Source organism: Pezoporus flaviventris, unplaced genomic scaffold (genome assembly GCF_033815535.1).
Source record: "Pezoporus flaviventris isolate CSIRO_AGI_PZ_B2104156 unplaced genomic scaffold, CSIRO_AGI_Pfla_v1 ptg000030l, whole genome shotgun sequence".
NCBI lineage: Eukaryota > Metazoa > Chordata > Aves > Psittaciformes > Psittacidae > Pezoporus > Pezoporus flaviventris.
Window position 1 is genome coordinate 7176540 of NW_026892578.1, and position 19611 is coordinate 7196150.

General features: G+C 40.3%; 1 protein-coding gene across 1 annotated transcript in view; it reads right to left on the bottom strand.

Annotated features, from left to right (window-relative positions):
- PRKX (protein kinase cAMP-dependent X-linked catalytic subunit) overlaps positions 1–11071 on the bottom strand; it is a 69935-nt gene extending 58864 nt beyond the window's left edge. The window contains exon 1 of the mRNA XM_061459842.1: positions 10569–11071. Within this exon, the coding sequence (XP_061315826.1) occupies positions 10569–10752 (184 nt within the window). The 5' untranslated portion in view covers positions 10753–11071. The remainder of the gene's footprint in view (positions 1–10568) is intronic.
- Between the last annotated feature and the right edge of the window lie 8540 nt (positions 11072–19611).

Sequence of the window (19611 nt, forward strand, 5' to 3'; positions counted from 1 at the left end):
CATTCCAGGTCACTGTTGCCAATGAATGGGCATATGATGACGGTGCATTCCGTGTAAGTTTTCGCCACATGGGTCGTGTACATTCAACTTCATCTGGATCTATAGGTGTATCCCCGTTATTCGGCTTGATGTGATAGATCATCTCTACGATGGCCGATTCCCTCAGAGACTGGATGCCTTTGTCTATAGTAGTCCACTTGGCCGAACGACTCGTAACATCGTCCTTGTACGGAAACCTTTCTTTCACAGCTGCCAAGAGCCTCCTCCAAAGGCTGAGGGACTTTTTCTCTCTTGCAATTGCTTTGTCAATTCCCCCTTCTCTAGCAAGTGATCCCAGCTGCTTGGCTTCTGTACCTTCTAGTTCGTGACCATCGGCCCCATTGTCCCAGCATCGGAGTAACCAGGTGATGATGTGCTCCCCTGGTTGACGGGTAAAATCTTTTCGCATATTCCGCAGCTCGGTTGAGGTCCGAGGTCGAGAAGTTACCTCTTCTTCTTCTTCTTCGTCATGTGAGGATGACTCCTGATCAGATTCTGGACCGGGTGGTGAATTCATTGGTTCTTCATCTCGCTTCACCCTTTTTGCCTCCTTTTTGCTTGTTCTCTTGCGTACAGGGGCAACCGATATTGGTACGAATTGGTCCTCTGGTTTGGCTGCAGTGATTATCACTGTGGTTTGAGTAGCGACTGTACTTGTTGCTGGGGGTGGTGTAGCTACCGTGCTTGGAGCTGGGGTAACCGCGCTGTCTGTTGCAGTTGAAGTTTGAGCAGCTGCTGTACTTGCCACTGGGGTAGCTGCGCAGTTCATTGCAGCCAAAGTTTGAGTAGCGACTGTCGCTTTGCCCTCAAATCCGCCGACATTCTTTTCCTTTTGAAGGTGCTGGATAGTGTTGAACAAGGCCCTGTAAGCATAGGCCAAGCCCCAGCACGTTGCCGTGATTTGTCCATCTCTGGTATGGCCAGAATGACCACACACCTCATTTAAGTGTTTTACTAATTCTTCTGGATTTTGCAGTTGTTCGGTAGTGAAATTCCAAAATACTGGGGGGGCCCACTGACCTAAATACTTGCCCATACTATCCCACACACCCTGCCACTCATGGCTGTCCAGCCTCTGGGAAAATCTCTCGGTCCTCCTACATCGTCGTTTGACCCCAGACAAGACCCAAACCTGAATCTGCTTAACTCTTGAAATCAGTAGTGGGCAAAACACACTCTGTATGCGTGTTAGCATGGTGATTCCCATCACCATCAGCAAACAAGTCTCAAGAGCATTAAAAGGCCATTTAAAAAATTCGAAACTCTCAAATGTAAATGGTCTGGGGGGACGACTAGGAGGGTAAAAGGATGTCTCCTTCACAGGTTGAGCACCTGAGAAGGAGAAAAAAGATGTGTAATTGCTAAGCACCTCCATCATATACCTCCCAAAGTATAAAGGTGGTGACCACACTGGGAACATAAGCCAGATCAGTTTCATGATCAATGATTCTATTGTATTACAAGTCATTACCATAAAGTACAATGGGATAAAAACCTTAGCCCAAGCCCCACACTTGAAAAACACTAATACAGCCAATACCGGATGGACGTAAGATATGGTATACTGAAACTGTGAGATCAAGAGGAAAAACCTTGAGAGCCAATAAATCAGCATTGTGACGAGTGACTATCAATCCAGTCAGATCTGTTCTTATCTCAACCCCTCGTGCCCCACGTTGGGCGCCAAAAAGAACTGTCGTGGTTTAAACCCAGTCAGGTAACTTGTTCACTCACTCCCAGTGAGTGGTGCCAAGCTGACAACAATCAAGGTCCGTGTTCGTCTCCCCCCCCCTCCCTGCACCGGGGCTCTCCCCTTCCCCGCTCCCGGAGGAATGGGGAGGAGGATCGAGAGAGTGCAACTCCCACGGGTTGAGACAAGAACAGTCCAGCAACAAATCACCACCGCTACTATCAGCTAAAACAATGATAAGGGAAAATAACAAGGGAAGAGAATACGATACCACCGGCCAAGAAAACGAGTTCCACCCGGAAGCTCCTGTCCTTCCGGGTAACTCCCAGTTACCCCCCACCCCGGGCATGACGTGCTGTGGTATGGAATACCTCCCCGGCTAACCCGGGTCAGGCGCCCCGTCTCTGCTTCCTCACAGCTTCCCCTCCTCCCTGGCAGAGCATGAGCCTCACAGAGTCCTTGGTCAGGGTAAACATCACTTAGCAACAACCGAAAACATCGGCTTCACCAACGCTGCTCTCAAAACTAGAAGTCAAAACACAGCACTGCACCAGCTAACACAAAGGAAAAAACATGACTGCTACTGCTGAACCCAGGACAATAACCATTCTACTTATCCTTTGGTATCAAATAAACATTTTCCAACAAATAGAGAAAAAAACTAAAAATCCAGATATTTCACAACATACTCAAATTGGGGTGCAATTTGGATTTACTTAACTACAATGTAGATCAAATTGAGCTGGACTTCACTGCTCCCTCAACAAACTAACAAAGCTGAGCGTGAAAGCAAGACTTTGGGAATGACTCCACTGACCAGATAATTCAACAGACTCGACATTCCATCACCACTGGTATTACATAGACATATGTTATACCATGCAGTTTAGTGACACGGAAATGATGCTTCCTTCATTAATTTTAATGTGTTTCAGTTGCAAATAAATAAATAAAATGCATACACTAGCAATTTGTCTGAGGTGAAGCATATCGAAGCAGACCAATTGATTCCCTGGAGAAAAAACGGAAACACATTTACACAGAAGTTACTGTTAATGAATTAACAGACCCGCAGATAGAGTGCTCCAAGCTGGGATGAGAATGAAGAAAGAGGGCAGAAGAAAAAAGGCAGCTAAGTGGAAAGTTTTCATGAACAAATGACACAGATCATCATAATTTAAGACTGGATAGAGCAGCTGCCAGAATTCACCAAAAGAAAATTTGAGCATCTACACGTTAGACGAGCAGCTCTGCAACACGAACATCCTCAAACTGTCTTAAAACAGGTATAGGTATTAATACAAATCCTACAGCATGAGCATTACACAGCAGCTGAGGCAGGCTTAGTTTATTAACTCAAAAGCACAGCACTTTAGCAATAAAACTAGCAGTTGTACCGAAATGAACTAACAACAGTTTAAGTCTAGTTTAGGTATGTCTAAAAAGAAGAAATGTAATCGTATATTCTACAATGTAGATATGTCCAGGAGAGCACATTCTGAATATTTCTAGCGTGCCAGGATTTGCAGTTTCAACACTATTTTCCCTGTTCCAGTCATCTTGGGCCTTTCAGTGAAAGAGCTTAGGTATTTAAGTAGAACAGTTATGCTGCTTAAATTAAACTTCAAAACCATAAAATTCAGAGTTCAGTAAGACCGTGGCACTTAAAAACATCTAAAAACAAAAACATAAATTAATCCTCATAATGCGATTGCTATTTTAGTATTTTCAGAATGCTCTTTAGAGTAGAACAAGATGTTTTCTTTAAGTTCAAAGAATCTTTCCAAAATGTTGTCTGCATTATTTTCAGAACATTTTAATTTAATTTTTTTAATATGTATCATCAATGGGTTCAGGACAAAACTGCTCACAGAAAGACTTTATTTTACACCCTGTTCCTCTAAACCTTTAGAAGAAAACAAACATGACTCACTGCTTCAGAGGTAACATCTTCTCAAACACCACCCCCTGAAGATCCTCATGAAACAAGTCTTTTATTTGCCAACTTATAGTCTTACTATCACAACTGAAATTATTTCAACACCCTTGAAAAATATATTCTTACATGAAATAAAATGGTAAACATGACACAAAGGACAATAATTTGAACATTTCTTTTACCAAAATTAACAAAGCGAGGCTACAATTATCCACAGAAATACAATAACAAAACCGACAGTGTTTTTTTAATATTCTCTCATTCTGTAACATCCCACTCACTTTTCAAATATAACGTGTTTTGTTAACTGATGTCACAATTTATTCACCTGTTTCCCAGGTGAATTTCCTTAGCACTTTAAATGTACAGTCTCTATAGTAAAGAGGAGCCTGTACAAAGGAAAAATCTCTGATCCACCTTCACTACTTAAAAATAACAATAAAGCAATATGTATTCAAAATAAAAGCTGAACCACTGTTATAATGTGAAGTGCAAACAGCGGTTAAAAGAATGCTGTATCATATACCTCTCCCCCCTTTTTTTTTTTTCTAAAAAGGGACGTATTTGTTAATTCATTTGAAAGATAGTCTTCTGATGTGAAAACAGAAATACAGTCTAATTTTGAGAATTGCTCATCCCTAATACCTGAATATCCCAGGTGCACACTAACACACAGCGCTTCAGAAAATTTTACTTACCAACATCTTTGAAGCTGAAGCTGCTAAAAAATCTCTAAAACTGTGTAGAAATGGGAGAATGCTTTCCAAAGTAAAGACATTGCGTTAAACTACTCCCAAGTAGTACAAGCTAATGCTGAAGATGTCTTACACTGATAACTATCAACAGTAAGGGAATTCTATTTTTTAACCTAAATTGATTTGCTTAAGAACAGTTTAACACAAGCCCTTGCAAGGTAAACACAAAGTTTCCATCTTTTACTTCTCAACTTTTACTCTTCTTTGCTGTATACATGTCTATGTACCACTTTTGTTTGTTATGAGAAACAAACTCCATCACCCTTTTCTTTCTTACAATATCTGTATATTGCATAATGCCCTTAAAGCGGACAAAACCAGAATTAAATACACTTTAGCCTGGGATTTGTTTACCTAAGTTTTCAAAATGTAAAAGCCAAACCATAAAGACATCGATCTTCCAAATGCTGCTCTCCCTGTCCATTATAAACAGTCCAGACATGACAACTCAGGAACTTAAACACAGAAAAGGTGAGTCAAGCCCTAATAACCTACCTGTTGTCAACCATGGGTACTTTTAAGTTCATATTTCCTCTCTTTCAAGAAGCGGAAAGAAAAACAAGCAAACAAACAAAAAAAAACACAGATACTTATTTCTCTTCAAGTTTTCTATCTTTTTCAGTTTGGGCCGACACATGATGCTTTATGGAAGAATTTTTCAACACTATCTTCACCTGGAACATTACTTTTATTTAAGTATAAAGTTGGCACGGGGAAGGTGTGGTGTTAGGTGCTTTTGAGTTTGTGAGAGAGGAGTTTTGCATGCTTCTTATTTCTGAAATATCAGCACTAACTGGGTTCCAGATTATTTGCATTGCAACAGGCAATTCTGAGCATCTCTGGCTATTTATAGGACTTAAATAATTTATCTTCCAAAAGTATATTCAAGAGTCAAAGCTCATTCTGTAACATGCCATTCAAGATCAAAACATAAGAGAAAGAACAGTCAATTTCTTTCTTCAATGAGTTAAGTATCTAAATAAGATTAAGACAAAACAGGCAAAAAAAGCAGGTGTCAGGCAAACACTAGCTATTCACCTCAACACTGGTTTTAAACACTGAAGACAGAAAAGCAGAAATGCGAACTTCCAATTTTCACATGTTCAGACTTCTTTCATATACTCTTACTTTTTCTGACCTTTCTGAAATATAAAAGAGAATATTTGTTCCAACCCATTTTCTTCTAGGCTAATGAGAACAAGAACTTATGGGAAAGGACCTGTTGCTGCCTACTCATAAACATGCTACTGAAATTCACCTCAGCAATGGGTAACAGGAAGAACAAGAGAAGAAAGCTGAATCACACCTGGTCATTTTCTCTCTAGAACATCAGCTATAACAATACTAACGATTTATTTTGGGACAAGTATGATCTTGTGGGAAGGAAAAATGAAGCAAGAAAGGCTGAAAACAAAATCCAAGTCATTTGGCTTTATGACTAAAGTCTCAAGGATGTACAAAAGTAATGGTGAATTCAGGACACCATTACAGTCACAACATTCAGACTATGTTTTCTTTCAAAACTTGTGGTATTTAAGGACACTGCCAAGTAAAATCGTTATTAGTTATCATTTCAGTATCAAAAAAAGGTAACAAAACAGACAAAACAGGAAAAAATGCTCACATGCCCCTTAGAATATAATATTGTAAATAGGTGAGGACTTAAGTAGTGAAACCAAAAATAACACTTGGTAAGAAACAGAACTAATCCGAGTCTGAAAAAAAAAGAAAAAGAAAAAGCCAACAGTGTTCCTTGCTAGTAAAGAAGCACTTGGCCATTCTGGTGCAGATTTTTTTTTTTTACTTGGACTATACACAGGGAAAAGTGTCTGTAATGTCCTATACAGGATCAGTTTCCTTCTTACAGCATTAGACTGCAGCTCTGTACCTACTGTCCTGCTGATATAATGCCATTTGAAATATATTTGGCTAGCATATTTTGTATGCGAACCCAGTGAAATTATGTATTTAAAAATATGTTGTGCCTCATTTTTCCCATGCACTTTTTAAAATTTTCCCATGCTCATAAAGATTAAAATACTGGTTTGCCCAATTTTCTATTCTGCATTAGTTTAGTGTAAAGCACTTCATGGGAACAGCTGTTTAAAAGAATCTTTTCACATGAAAACACTATTATTAAAATATTTCAATCAATTGAACAGATTTACAAAACACAATTTGCTTTTATAAAGCCTGCTGTGGACTTTGAAAAATGCGCAAGAAACAGGTCTCACAGGAGAGGCAGCGAGAATAAGTTTGTCATCTTTCCCCTCCTGGAGCTCTCTTCCTTCCCCTTTCCCTATTACCAAATATTTAATTTAGGAATGTAACAACTGTTCTCCCAACTTCATCTACTCAAAACTGAAGAATGATCTTCTGTTTTTCTTGTACTTACTTATTCTGTTTACCTGAATTACTTCTTCATGACAGCTTAATTAAAAATTTAGTATCTCACTTTCTGGATATATGACAGGAGTCTGACTGCAGCCTCTCTGGCTACTGGAACAGGAAGGCTGCTCTTGTTAAATGTTCATCAGAAATAAAATAAAATTAAATTTAATTTAAAAAAAGAAAAAAAGGATGACTCAAACTATGCCACTAGCGTTTACAGTCTCTCTCTCCCACAAACCAGATCTACAAAGAATTTGAAATAGGTTCAGATAAGTATGGCTGGGCCATGAACTTTCAGCAGTTAAGCTTCAATGAACATGTGGTCATGACATAAATTTTTGCTTCTGTGCAGCACAGAACTACCTCAGTATTGGCACAGCTGAGTATCTAAATTCAACTGAGATTCACAGAATATTTCTGAGCTGCAGTTTCTGAGCGTGCCACACAAGCATTCGTACTTCAACTTCCTTTGAAAGGAAAATTAATTCAAAAAGAGAAGTGGACAACCAGGCACCTTCAATAGCTCTATTCCTGTTCAACCTCTCCTAGAGCCGGAAACCAGCAGGCACCCTGCTCCCGTGCCCTCCTCAAACCTGTAACTGCACTTCATCAACTAAATATTAGGATACTTCCCCCAAATGCATACCTGCACCCTAGTCTCTGCTCACAGTTCTTTTAATTAAAGGGCCTACAAACACCAAAACAAAGGTTAAGTCCAGGGATTCTGGGGGGAAGTAAATGTCCTATCAATCCTCATGACACACTGTTCTCTCCTTTTTGCTTCTTCTTTCCTCACAGTGAGTTCTTAGCTAAACAAGGCAGAGTGTCCAACACAAATCAGAGATGACACATGCAATCCAGCCTGCATTATGGTGGTTGGGCTAGTCCTCTTCGCCTATGAAGGATATTTAAAACAGTAAAACCAGGTACTGCTTCCAATTATTTTTTTATTATTATTTTTACATTAACTTTATTCCATCCTCCAAGAGGAGGGGCCTGAAGTCAGGGATGACCACAATCTCACAGACACCAATGTAAGTTTGTTACCTTAAATATTACCCATGAACAGCTGTAACAGAATGGAGCTCACCTCCCTATTTTGCCACTTTCTCAAGTTCACAGTTTCCAGGGCCATACTGTCTCTAAACCTGGGTGCATCTATAAGCAGCAATGATCCTCTAGTAGAGAAGACACCAGAACTTCCTGTCCTGTATTTCTGGGTATCCCTGTCTCCACCACAAACATCTCCATGTATCTCAGAGCACATAACTTTTGAGAACAAGAGCAGAAAGAAAGCATCTATTCTTATCACAGCAATCAAGCTGCAGACGACTCTAAACTGCTGTAGTGAAATTGATGACAATACATTAATCTCACCTATCTGTGCAGGAAGATCAAAATGGATGATAGGGTTATACTGACTTAAACCACTGCTAAAAAAAAAAACCTGTAGATATACTCCTTCAGTACATGTGCTATAAACCTAAACTGCATTTAACTAGCTTAATTTAAAAAGGTTTAAGACAAGCAAAAATGAGTTTTCCATGCTAAACTAAACATTTACATACTATTCTGCACTGATTTAACTTAAAGCCCATTTAACTCAGGAATGCAATGCAGCATGTTAGTAGGTGCATACAGAGCAGTCCAACCTCACAGTTACTGGCTCAGATCTCAGATGCTCTACAGAGAGATCAGCAGGGCACTAGATCTTTTATACACTGCCACTCAGAGGTAGGCATACATGTGTTCAGTTTCAGTATCACTCTGGGGCTCCTGTATTGCTTCCTGGTCAGGAGCTAAATTCCTTTCCTCCTCATAGCCTTCTACTGAGGTGCACAAGCATCTCATAAATTCATTTTAAAACCAACTTATAAGAAGTCACCTCAGTTTCTTTGATACGGTGAGGCCTTGTGTACTTTTTGTGCACATTTTTATACCCTCCAAGTTTTGCATTTTGTCTTCCTTCTCCCTACAAAACAATCAGCTACATTTCATAGGGGACGGGAAGAACAGTCACCTTCTCAGAGTTACTCAAGAAAAGTAGAAACAAAAAAATCAAGCTGGGGAAGAGAGATGGAAGGGAGATATTCTTTAAGTATTCTGTCAGTGCCCTGATAGACAGCTATCTGTTCCTTTTACATTCTTTTTCCTCCTCTGTGTCTTCATATGGAGTAGTCGCACTTTTTTACAGTCTCTTTTTACACCTTGCGGATTCACAACTTTCCTCTTCCTTAATATTTAAGAAGCACCTCAAAGAACACTCAAAAAAGATATTCTGTAGAAAACTGACACCAAGATTACTTCCACATTTCTTCACTGGCCTCAGAAATATGCCCATTACTATTACGCTTTCTTTAAAAATTACTACTTTTCTGCAGCCCCTGCTTCTCTTGAAGTCATAACCATCTGTGATGACAATTGTATCCACAGCAATTAGTCATGATGCAGCAAACACTCCTAGCGAAAAAAGGACTGCCTTCCAAGCAGTCTCTTCATAATCTCAGTTAATTTATCAATAGAATGCCTGTTCACATGATCTCAAAAAAACAGTGCACCTCAAGAGAAGATAACACAGTCTTCAGTGATCATAACATTCTCAGGCCTTTCCAACTCCATTTTTAAAGGCCTATTAAAACCCACAACTTCACTTGCAAAAGGGTCCAAATCGCACCTTTCTGGCTGAAGAGATCTTAGGGAAATTAAGAATTACAGCACTTACTGAAATAAACCTACCCAAAATAATTTCACAAGCATAAAGAAAAAAAAAAATAAAACTTCATAGAGTTGAACATAAAAGCCTTCAAACCAGGTGCAAAAATATATGCAACTAAATGCCCCTATGTTCAAACACAGTGCACAGACAGAGTGGATATGAACAAATGCACATCGTCACCAGTGTCTGAAATGACAATTTATTAAACACATGCATTTACTCTGGTTAGAGGCAGCTTTGGTAAGTGTGGCAGATGGAAGATGCAAACCTTGCCTTGTACCAAAATTCTATGCAAGCAAAGCATCTTTGCTTCAAGACTGAGGGCAACGGCATGTTGGGGATGTTAAAGATACTTAGCTGTATTCAGTTAACTTGTTTGATCTCCTCACTGGCCTAACAACTACATTTAAATGATGAACATTTTATCGTGATGCAGGTAAATGAAGTTAAACCAGATGAATCAGATCTTTAGGCTTCAGTCGCGACTGTCCTCGTCTCACAGGCCAAACCCGGTTACCGGCTTGTTCGGCTACAGATCAAAAACACGACCTTGCAGCCGGCGACGCCGACACCGGCCCCGCTCCCGCACAGCACCGCCGGGTAGACAATGCCCCCAGCCTCCGCAACCTCCAGGCACTGCTCCACAACTGCAAGGGGGCTGCGGCGGGTCTTCCCTGGCCGCGCACCGCCACCACGGGCAGCCCCGCGGCCCGCAACACCTACCGGCCCCTTCTCCAGCGCCGCTGCTGCGTGTGTGAGGAGAGGGATAGCCCCCAACAGCACCTGCCGCCTGCTCAACAGCCGACGGTCCAACCCCGCTGCTTCAGAAAGGGCCCACAGCGCCCAGCAGCTACGGCTCCGGGGCGCGGCGGGGGAAAAAAAAAGGGAAGACGGGGAGCGCCCAAAGAGCGCTGGGGAAGAGGAAGGAGACAGGCAGACGTGGGGGTATCCCCTCCCGCCCGGCACAGCGCAGGCAGACACCTAAGCAGCTCCTTTGTTCCTTCCCGGTCCCGCCGCCTCCCGCCTTCCCGCACTCACCCACGGTGGCCAGGGTCTCCAGGTCCTCCAGCTTGTAGGCAGCGGGCTCGGGCGCGGCAGGCAAGCCGTGACCGGCGGGGCTGGGGGCCGGCGCGGCGGGCTGAGGAGCGGCCAGCCCCGCTGCCGCCGTCTCGCCGCCGCTCTTCGCCCCCATTTTGGCTTTGGCGGCGCTGAAGGCGTCCATGGGGCCCCCGGCCGCTCAGCACATGGAGAAGGGCAAGCGGAGTCGGCGAAAGGAAGGGGGAAGAGAGGAAGCCGCGGGGACGTAAAGTTTCAGTCTTCAGCAGGGGGGGTGGCTGCTCCCCAGGGCTGGAGCCCGTTCCCGCTGCCGCCTCTGAGGGGGCGCGGAGCCCTTCAGCATCGCAGTCAGCCGCCGCGCCGCCCGCAACTCGTAGCAGGGACCGCCACGCTCACAGACAATGGCGAGGGTGAGGCCAGCCGAGCCGAGCCGTGCAGGGCCGAGCCGCTCGGCGCCACACGCGGACCAGAGGGGCGGGGTTTGTCTTCCTGCCGCTGCGGCACAGTCCCGCAGAGGGCTGGTGGGGCGGGGACAGGGTGGGGAGGGGAGCGGCACTGCTGCACGGCGGGAGCGTGGAGCCTCATCCCACCGCCGCCGGGGGTACAGTACGCCAGAGAGGGTCTGGTAATGCTGGTGGCGCTTGGCTTCCCTTCTTCACCACTGCGTCCCGCCGGAGAGGAAGCTGCGGTGCGGGGTGGCTGGGGTGGGGTGGGTGGGGAGGCTGCCCCCAGCCTCCCTCGGGGGGGGAGGGTCCCGTCTGCTACCTGCAGAAAGTTACTATCCCTTACAGAGCCAGTTCCTGGCCCACCTGGCTTCCCGCGGATATCTCACAAGTTATTTTACTCCCTGTTTTCAAGCAGGTGTGGATGTCTCGGCCCCTCAGTGTACTCTGCTTCAGGTAGCAAGGTATTTCGGCGACAGGAGCTGACTGACGGGTGCGCTAAGCTGAACTGAGGAGGCACCTAACGTGGCAGCAGTCAAGCACCCAGTATAGCTCCTTCCACAGCGGCCAAGAAACTGCTGACGATTATGCTGTACAGGGAAAAGTGGTGTGTGGGCCAAGTCTCTTGGAAGCCTTCATGTCAAAATTGGGAAGGAAATCCTAATTTTTTCTGTGCCTTGTTCTGTCCCAGTTTTACACTGTTCACAGCTCCCACCCTATGCTCCAGTCAGCAGGATATCTGTAAAGCTTACGTGTAAATCAAGCCACACAGGTGACATTTTGCATCTCCTTTTTATTAAATGTGAAAACAATAAAGTGTAAGGCCTACTAGTTTCTGTGTGGAGTAGGTATTTCTCATAGTAATGAGAAAATACATAAAATGTAAAAATATTAAAATAAGTGTGGATACAAAAATGTAGGTATATAAAAATGAGTGTAAGTACATAAATTATATATAAAAAATAAAATTTTATGTTCATCTTGCACAACTTTTAAGAGCTCCATACAGTCTTATTTACAGCCACGATGATCAAGGGTTATAACATGTATTTTTATCTGTTAGCTTGTTGACATGAAGAGTGATGACTAATTCAGAAAAATGCTAGGTCATTTCTGTTTCCTGTCAGCCTGTGAAAAGAATCGCCAGCTGGGGAGGATGACGTCGCTTTTGCTACAAAATTTCAAATTTCACTTGTGTTCTCTTCGGAATGCAGTTTGGCACTTCTAGTTTGATTTACCACTTAATTTCCTTTTGCATTATGTTTCGTACATTATATACAAAAAATTATTGTGATTCATGCCTTGAATTGAGTATTATAAAGATTCCTTAAATTGTAAATTATAAATGTTTTGTCAGGCTGTGAATTTAGTTCCTGTTTCATCAAAACCAAGCAAGCCAACAAACCTCTCAACAATAACAGTTTGAAAAATAAATGTTGATGGAGTGAGGAAATCTCAGTGTATATAAATTGTAGCTTTGTTTTTTTAGCTAAATAGCTGCAAATTGAGATGATTTTTTAGGAAAAGGTACAAGCTAATTGTGATCATCATTTTCAAGACACGTTCCCTTAACATCAGTTTACCCAAGAAGATCAATATGTGATCTTCCTGAAATCTTTTTTCTTTTTCATGAAAACTAAGAAATCAGTCAGATTCAGAAGAAATTGCTCAAATGTTAAAAAGGACATAAAATACTTCACAGGAGGTATGAGTTGATTTCAACTGATATTTCTTATGCTACAAACTTTACTTGATGATTAGATTACTTGCATTCAAGAATTTAGAACTTTCTTTAAAGGGCCTCCTACTGAAGTGCTTTGGCAATTGGTGGCCTGTATGACAGCTTACATTCAAAAATGCATCAGGTTTTGTGAGCACAATGTTAGCACCCTTCAATGCCATGTCTCTTTTCTTACGATTAAAGTTTGCTTCTTACCTTGGTAGACAGGCATTCGCTGGTTGTAGTTGTAGTAATATAATTGCATATATTTAGAACATCAATGTATTATTAGTGGGCTTTACCACCTCTGTATCCTACTTAGAATTTATCTTGCAGATACTGATAATTAATCACAGTAATTCAGGGAAAGAAAATGTTGTTCTTTCTAAATACAATGAGATTGAGAATCGAATCATAACTTCATAAATTGCATGTGGAAGTAGAGCTGGCCACTGGGTTGCAACAGTGGATATGAAACTTGGTTTCTTGCCCAATTTGGCCACACTTCATAGGAAAGTCTGCTGCCCCATCCTTTTTTCTTTCTCTGAGAAAGGAATCGGTCATTTAAATATCTTCATGACAGCAGACAGGAGAGTCTCCCCTGTGGTCTGAACAGGTTTGCATTTGTCTACCTGAAAGCATGTTTTTTTTTTCTTCCCTGCAAATATGTAATTTTCCTTATAAATCTTGTTAGAGCATACCTTTACCATCACAGTAAAACTACTACAACAAGTTTGCTAGAGAACCTGTTCAAACCTGCAGGGAGGAAATGGAGAAGTCCTTCACTGGTGCTTATTAATAATAAACAGCTCCATATCTTCTCCTTTTGTCACATTATGCACAGTGCCTAAAAACGTGGGACTGCTCTGAGAAGGAAGAATAACTAGTAAAGATAATTAGTACTGGTATGTATTTTTCATTTGCTTTGTTTTGCTAAAGAAGTTCATGATCAGGCAAGTTCTATGAAGTAAACCAGCATCCTTTCGTGCAAGAAATCCCTGCCTGTGACAAAGGAAGAGGGAAATTGTTCCACCCATCTGAAGTAGTTCCTCCACCGCATGGAAATAAGATTGTTTGTATAATGAACAGTCACACATCATGCGAATGGATCTACACATTCATAAAACAGCTATCACACTTATAATATGATTATGTTTAATCTTCTTTTTAAAAGCATTTAAATGATTATGACTATAGTGTCTGAATCCAAATGGGAATTTAAGCACCAGGAATATAATGTGGATGCCTACGTCCAAAGCCATGATTCTGTCAAGTCTTACCGAGTTGATGTATTGCTTCGGAAGTTCACCAACTTAGCCAGTTCAAACATGGAAATGCTGTTACTAGGGTGTCTAGACTTCTGCCCAGTCTGAGCAAGTTTGGGCCTAGCTTCTGCCGAAACTAGATTGAGATCTGGAAACAAGGCATTGCTTTGCCTGCGTTTGCTGAGGAACTTGTTCTGTTAAGCATTCGGAAAGCATATCTCACATACATGCAAAGCAGCTCCTCTCACAAAATTAAGTTGTGGCCACCTTTTTAGAAAAAAAACGTTGGAGGAATGCTGCGTTACCCAGTAAGAGACACTAGCATACCAGTGTGCTGTGCAAGCTCTTCAAGACAGATGGTGGAATTTTCTTCAGATGGAAGGCAGAGTGAAGTAACAATGCACTAAGACATCATTTTGTTCATTCTTTTCTCCAAAGAACTAGTTATATATATTCATACTAGCAAATCTCGTTTTGAATACTCAGGATAGCGTGCTGCCTACAGTCACTCAGCAAATGGAATATCCAGCATTTTTGATCTTAATTGTATGTAAAAAATTCTCATTCCAGCCTCCTTCTTTAAATTACTGAAGGCAACTGCAGACAGGTTCTCTCATATTTTGTATTTCTACTTCACAAACACTCCTTTTTTCCTGTGCCCATGATATGAAGTGTTTGGTTCACTACTCTGCGCAATGCTGCAAAAGTTGTAGAAATTAAATATAGTACAAGTAATTTATTTATAGAATTTATGGTGTATAACTGTGGTGTGTTTTTTACAAATTATTGTAAAATAAAAAAAGTCCCACAAATTATTAAATTGGTATGAGTTTTATCCTTTTTTTTTTTTTTTTAGCAAGACATGCATTATGTGAACTTTATAACATTCAGTGTACTTAATCAGAATAGTAAAGCCCACGTGTTGCTACCAACTTCAGGGAGCTAAACTGTTTCATCAAGGAGTCTTCAGGTAAATGTAATATTTCTGTGCCAATACTTAGAATAATTAAAGGACTTTTAAAGTGGAGTTGTATAGAATGTCTTTTCTAAGGTACAGACATCTAGTACGTGAACAGCATAAATCTTTTAATTAAACATTTTTTAAAATTCTATTTGGTTTCTTGTTGGAATCTTCATATCAAGACCGGGGACTTGTGTAAGGAAAATGATGTAGCTAGAATTTTCCTGTAGTCACAGGCATCAAAGTGAAAAGGATGCCAGGCTTAAGAGTCCATCGTATCTTTATCTCTTTAGTGTCAAGTTTTCCTCATGTCACAACATATGCAGGCTTCAGGCTCTAGAAAGGTGTGGTTCATTTTAAGCCTATCCAAATCCAAGTTGCCACAATCCTGTCCTCCTCCTCCCTTTCTCCTATCAGCAGTCCCACCCACACTCTTGCTTTTGCATTTGACATTTATGTAGCTCCCTGGTAAGCAAGTTCAGGAATTAGTTCAGGAATGTATTTATAAAGTTGTTGTGATTTTTAGCCAGATCAGTTCGTCAAACTGTTGCCACTCATAGTGTTTTAGGACATTCAGGCCTAATCACTCAACCGTGGGGATTTCCGAGACAGACTTCATTTCCATCAGTTTGGTTCAGCTTTATCCTCATCTTCCTTCTCCTTATGCCTTTGCTGTCCCTCCTGTTGCCCCTCAAAAGAAAAAAATCAGCATTTGAATACTGCATGGGTGTACATCGCTGCAGCTGAGGTCAGTTATTCCCACTAATGTTTTTTAAAGAGATCTTCATTCAGCGTTCTAGATGAGTAAATTGCTTCACAGTGGCATTGGGGCTGGTGGTGGATTTTATTTTTCCTTGTATATTGCTTTTGTGTAGTATAAAATCTGCAAACCAGTCAACATGAGAAGTATACAGTGCAGTGAGTGCTGGACAACACAGAATGTAAATGTAGATGAGTTCAGCAACATACAAGCAAAATACCTAATGACGTAACACACCTACTATACTTAGCAGCTGATCTCTGGTCTTTGAGCTGATCCTGTTTCTAGTCTTTGTGTTTGCTGGGAGGAAATGGATCATTTCTATGGACAGATGGAGTGGATCATTTGTTCATAGTTCTGTTAAGGATGAGAACTTTCAGAAGGCCAAGGTTTGGTGCAGAGTCATGCTGTTATCCAGGTGTCAAACTGATGTAATTTTACAAACTTTATAGAGATTAAATTAGGATTATTTTATTGAATGTAAAATCCAACAGCTGGAATTCAGGCTAATAGCATTTTATAAGATGGATTCAGCTGGCACACTGGCAATCAATTTACTGGAAGTCCGAGGAGAATGAGGAAGACAGTGGCTTGAATCAGAGAACAAATTCATTTAGGGAAAAGTGATGCTTTAAGTCATGGAAGCATTCTTTGCCAGGTTTGAGCATAGTATATTTAGGAATCAGATCATGTCCATCATGAGGCAGAGAAGTTATTCTTATCATTAACAAATTCACTTTATTAAGACTTACACCAAGTGTTTTGGAGAGTTTCTCAACATATTTATCTCTTTTTGCCATGATTATTTTTCTTCATCTATACATCTACTCCTCATAGGCACAAGGATATTTCTGTGATGACAGAGGCTTTGTAACATGTATAATCTATACACACTTAGAGTTGGTGGTTGGTTTGTTTGTTTGCTGTGATTAGTTAATAATGACGCACTTGAAGTATTAAAAGCTAGTTGTTCAGATACTGCTTCAAACCTAGTACAAATTAATGTGAATCTTACACTTACTGATGTACAAGATTAGTTAATAACATGATTTTGTAAAAGAAGAAATTATGGTTGGGAGTCTCAGTTTACAGGAAAAGGATCTTTAGTTCTGATGTTTCCTTCTCTAGGTTTTAGTAAATTTCTCAAAATGCACTTATTCACATTTCCTATGATGTCTATATATATAAAAAAATATTACAACTTTACTTTGTTTTAAAAATTGTTTCAATTACCATAACTTGTATTCCAATTTTAGACATTACAATTTAAATGTACCAAATGTTTTCCTTGCCATTAATACTAATAATGTTTTCCTTACTTTTTAGATGTTTTCTTTGCCATTAATACATTAATATTTGTAATACTTTTTGTATGAAATGCTGGGGATGCCATTTTGCATGCATGTGGGCATTCATCTTGTGCAAAAGTCTTTCACTGGTTTTGACTGTAGCTTTTTTCCTATTTTGTTATATTTGCAGGTAAAGGAAACTGCAGGAAGAAGAGATGTTTAGGAGATTGTGCTGGAACTTGTGGATAACCCTTTGTAGCTGCTGCTATCCTTTAGAAATGTGATGGGCAATCCTCCTCATGCTAAAAACAAGAAGAGTTTTGCCACTGATTTTATTGGGCTGACCACTGAGAGCATGGAGCTGACTGCTCATCAGCACACCACAAAGCAAGAGAGACCTCTCATGAGTTTTCTATTGAAATGGATTATGAGGTTTTGTTTTCAGCAATGGCTTCTCTCTTCACAGTCCCCAGCTGCTCCAGATGGGCTTCACAAGACAAGCACTTGTGTCCACAGCCTCTGTTGAACATCCTGCTTCTCCATTTCTAGCCATGCTTGAGAAAGGGACACAGTAATCCCCTAGAACTCCTCCTTTTAGTCTGATACTGCCATGCATAAACAGATACAGAAGAATAAGGCAATGATCTTTCACTTAGGTATGGTAGAGTGTATAACATTTCTTTAATTTGTGCACCCTTAATATTATGTATTATTTTGAATATATTTTGCATAATGTATCTGTAGTCTATTTTATCTAATACATCTGTGCTCACTTTTTTTCCACATATAAGTTTAGTTCTTGTTGCTATTCTGCTCTCAGATGTCTCATGTCTGCAAACCAGAAGTAGAAGGGGTAAAAATAGAATTTGAGGTGGGGAAGAGGACAAAAACTATAATAATGCTCTTTCTGCACTTATTTCAGAAAGATTTTTTTTCATTTAATTGAATTATTTTCTTTTTGAACAGTTTTGTTTCCCTTCTATCTCTTTCTTGTATGTTACATGTGTCGTGAAAGCATCGCAGATACATATACTCTACTAAATAACCTATGACTATATATAATTTAATACTTTTTGTTTGTTGGTTAACTTTTTTTTTAACTTGGGCTACGTTTAACTACTTGGTAGGTTCTGTAGCATGGGGATGAGATTTTGTTCTCTATTTGGTTACTCCTTTTTTGTGACTGTTATTCTTCAGATACTTCACTGCCTTGATCACTTTATCAGTAGTGCTGCTTTCATGTTATAAGCTGTTTATATACTATGGGTTTCTTATCTGCTTCTGTTTTTACACGCCCTTTCATCAGGCAGCCAGGCAGTCTCCTTGCTTAGAACAGGGTTCATATCTCCCAATAACACTTGCACAGCTGAGGTTACTACTCAAAACTGAATAGAAAACTGTTCCAGATGGTTTTATCTTTTTCACATCTTCTCCATCAAAAAGGATACCCAAATTCAATGTACAAAAGCACAGCATGTGAAAAATGACAAATGTAAATAATAAATAATAGCAGACATATAGGCCAAAGAGGAAGAGTGTACCTGTTTGACAACTGAGTGACATGCAGGATGGGTAGGGTAGTGGGAATCATGGCAGTACTTCCAGGTGGCATGACCAAGGAAGAGGGCTGCCAACCATTTGTTTTCAGTATCTGAATTTGAACAGCTGGAACTTGGGGAATATAGAATAAAAATAAAAATAAAAAAAAAAAAAGGAAGAAAACCCCCAAAGAAATGTAGATAAGAGGATACAGGGATTTCAGAAAGAAACAGTACTGAAGAGACAGCAGCATAAATGAAGAGCTGACCAGGGGAATGCCTGGCATGGCGTTTCTGAATGAGCATATTCTCTTTAGGCTGGACAGATGCCCACCTCAGTTTTCTGTTAGTGGTAATATCTGGCTGTGCCACCCTAGCTCACCAGAGGATGTCACACAGGATGAGAGAGGATCTTAAGAAAGGGGCATGCAGTCTGATTTTTACAAGTTAAGAAATCAAGAGCTGAATATGTGAAAATCATATTATGATGGCGTTACAGATAATAGAGTAACAAGGCTAGACTGGAAGATGGAGACATCAAGCATTTCTTCAAGTTTATTCACTACTCTTCTGCTCTGTTTTGTAGGATGGAATAACTTTTACCTTGCCATTGATATCCTGTTCACGATAAATATTCAAGACTTTCAACAATATAGTCTGCTATTCTACTAAAATTATTTCATTTATAGTATTTGGTAAAAAAAAAAAGGGACAGAACAAAGATGATTTGCACATTTGACAGAGATGTGAAAATAATTGGTGATATTTTTTCTGAGATTCAGTGAGAAATGAAAAGCACTACTAACATTTATTTGGCAATATTACAAATATTGCATATCTTAATCTCATTAAAACATGGGTTATTTTTATTTCTTAAAAGTCAGTAGTTATTTGTTGAACATAATTTGACAACTTTGACACTTCTTTAAAGTTTTTTGACAGAAAGTTTTTATCTTTAGATAAGGTTTCCCCAGCTATACTCAGGGATTTTTAGCAGGATAAAATCTTTAACGGATTTTAATGGAATAAGATGACAGCTTGAAGGTTTT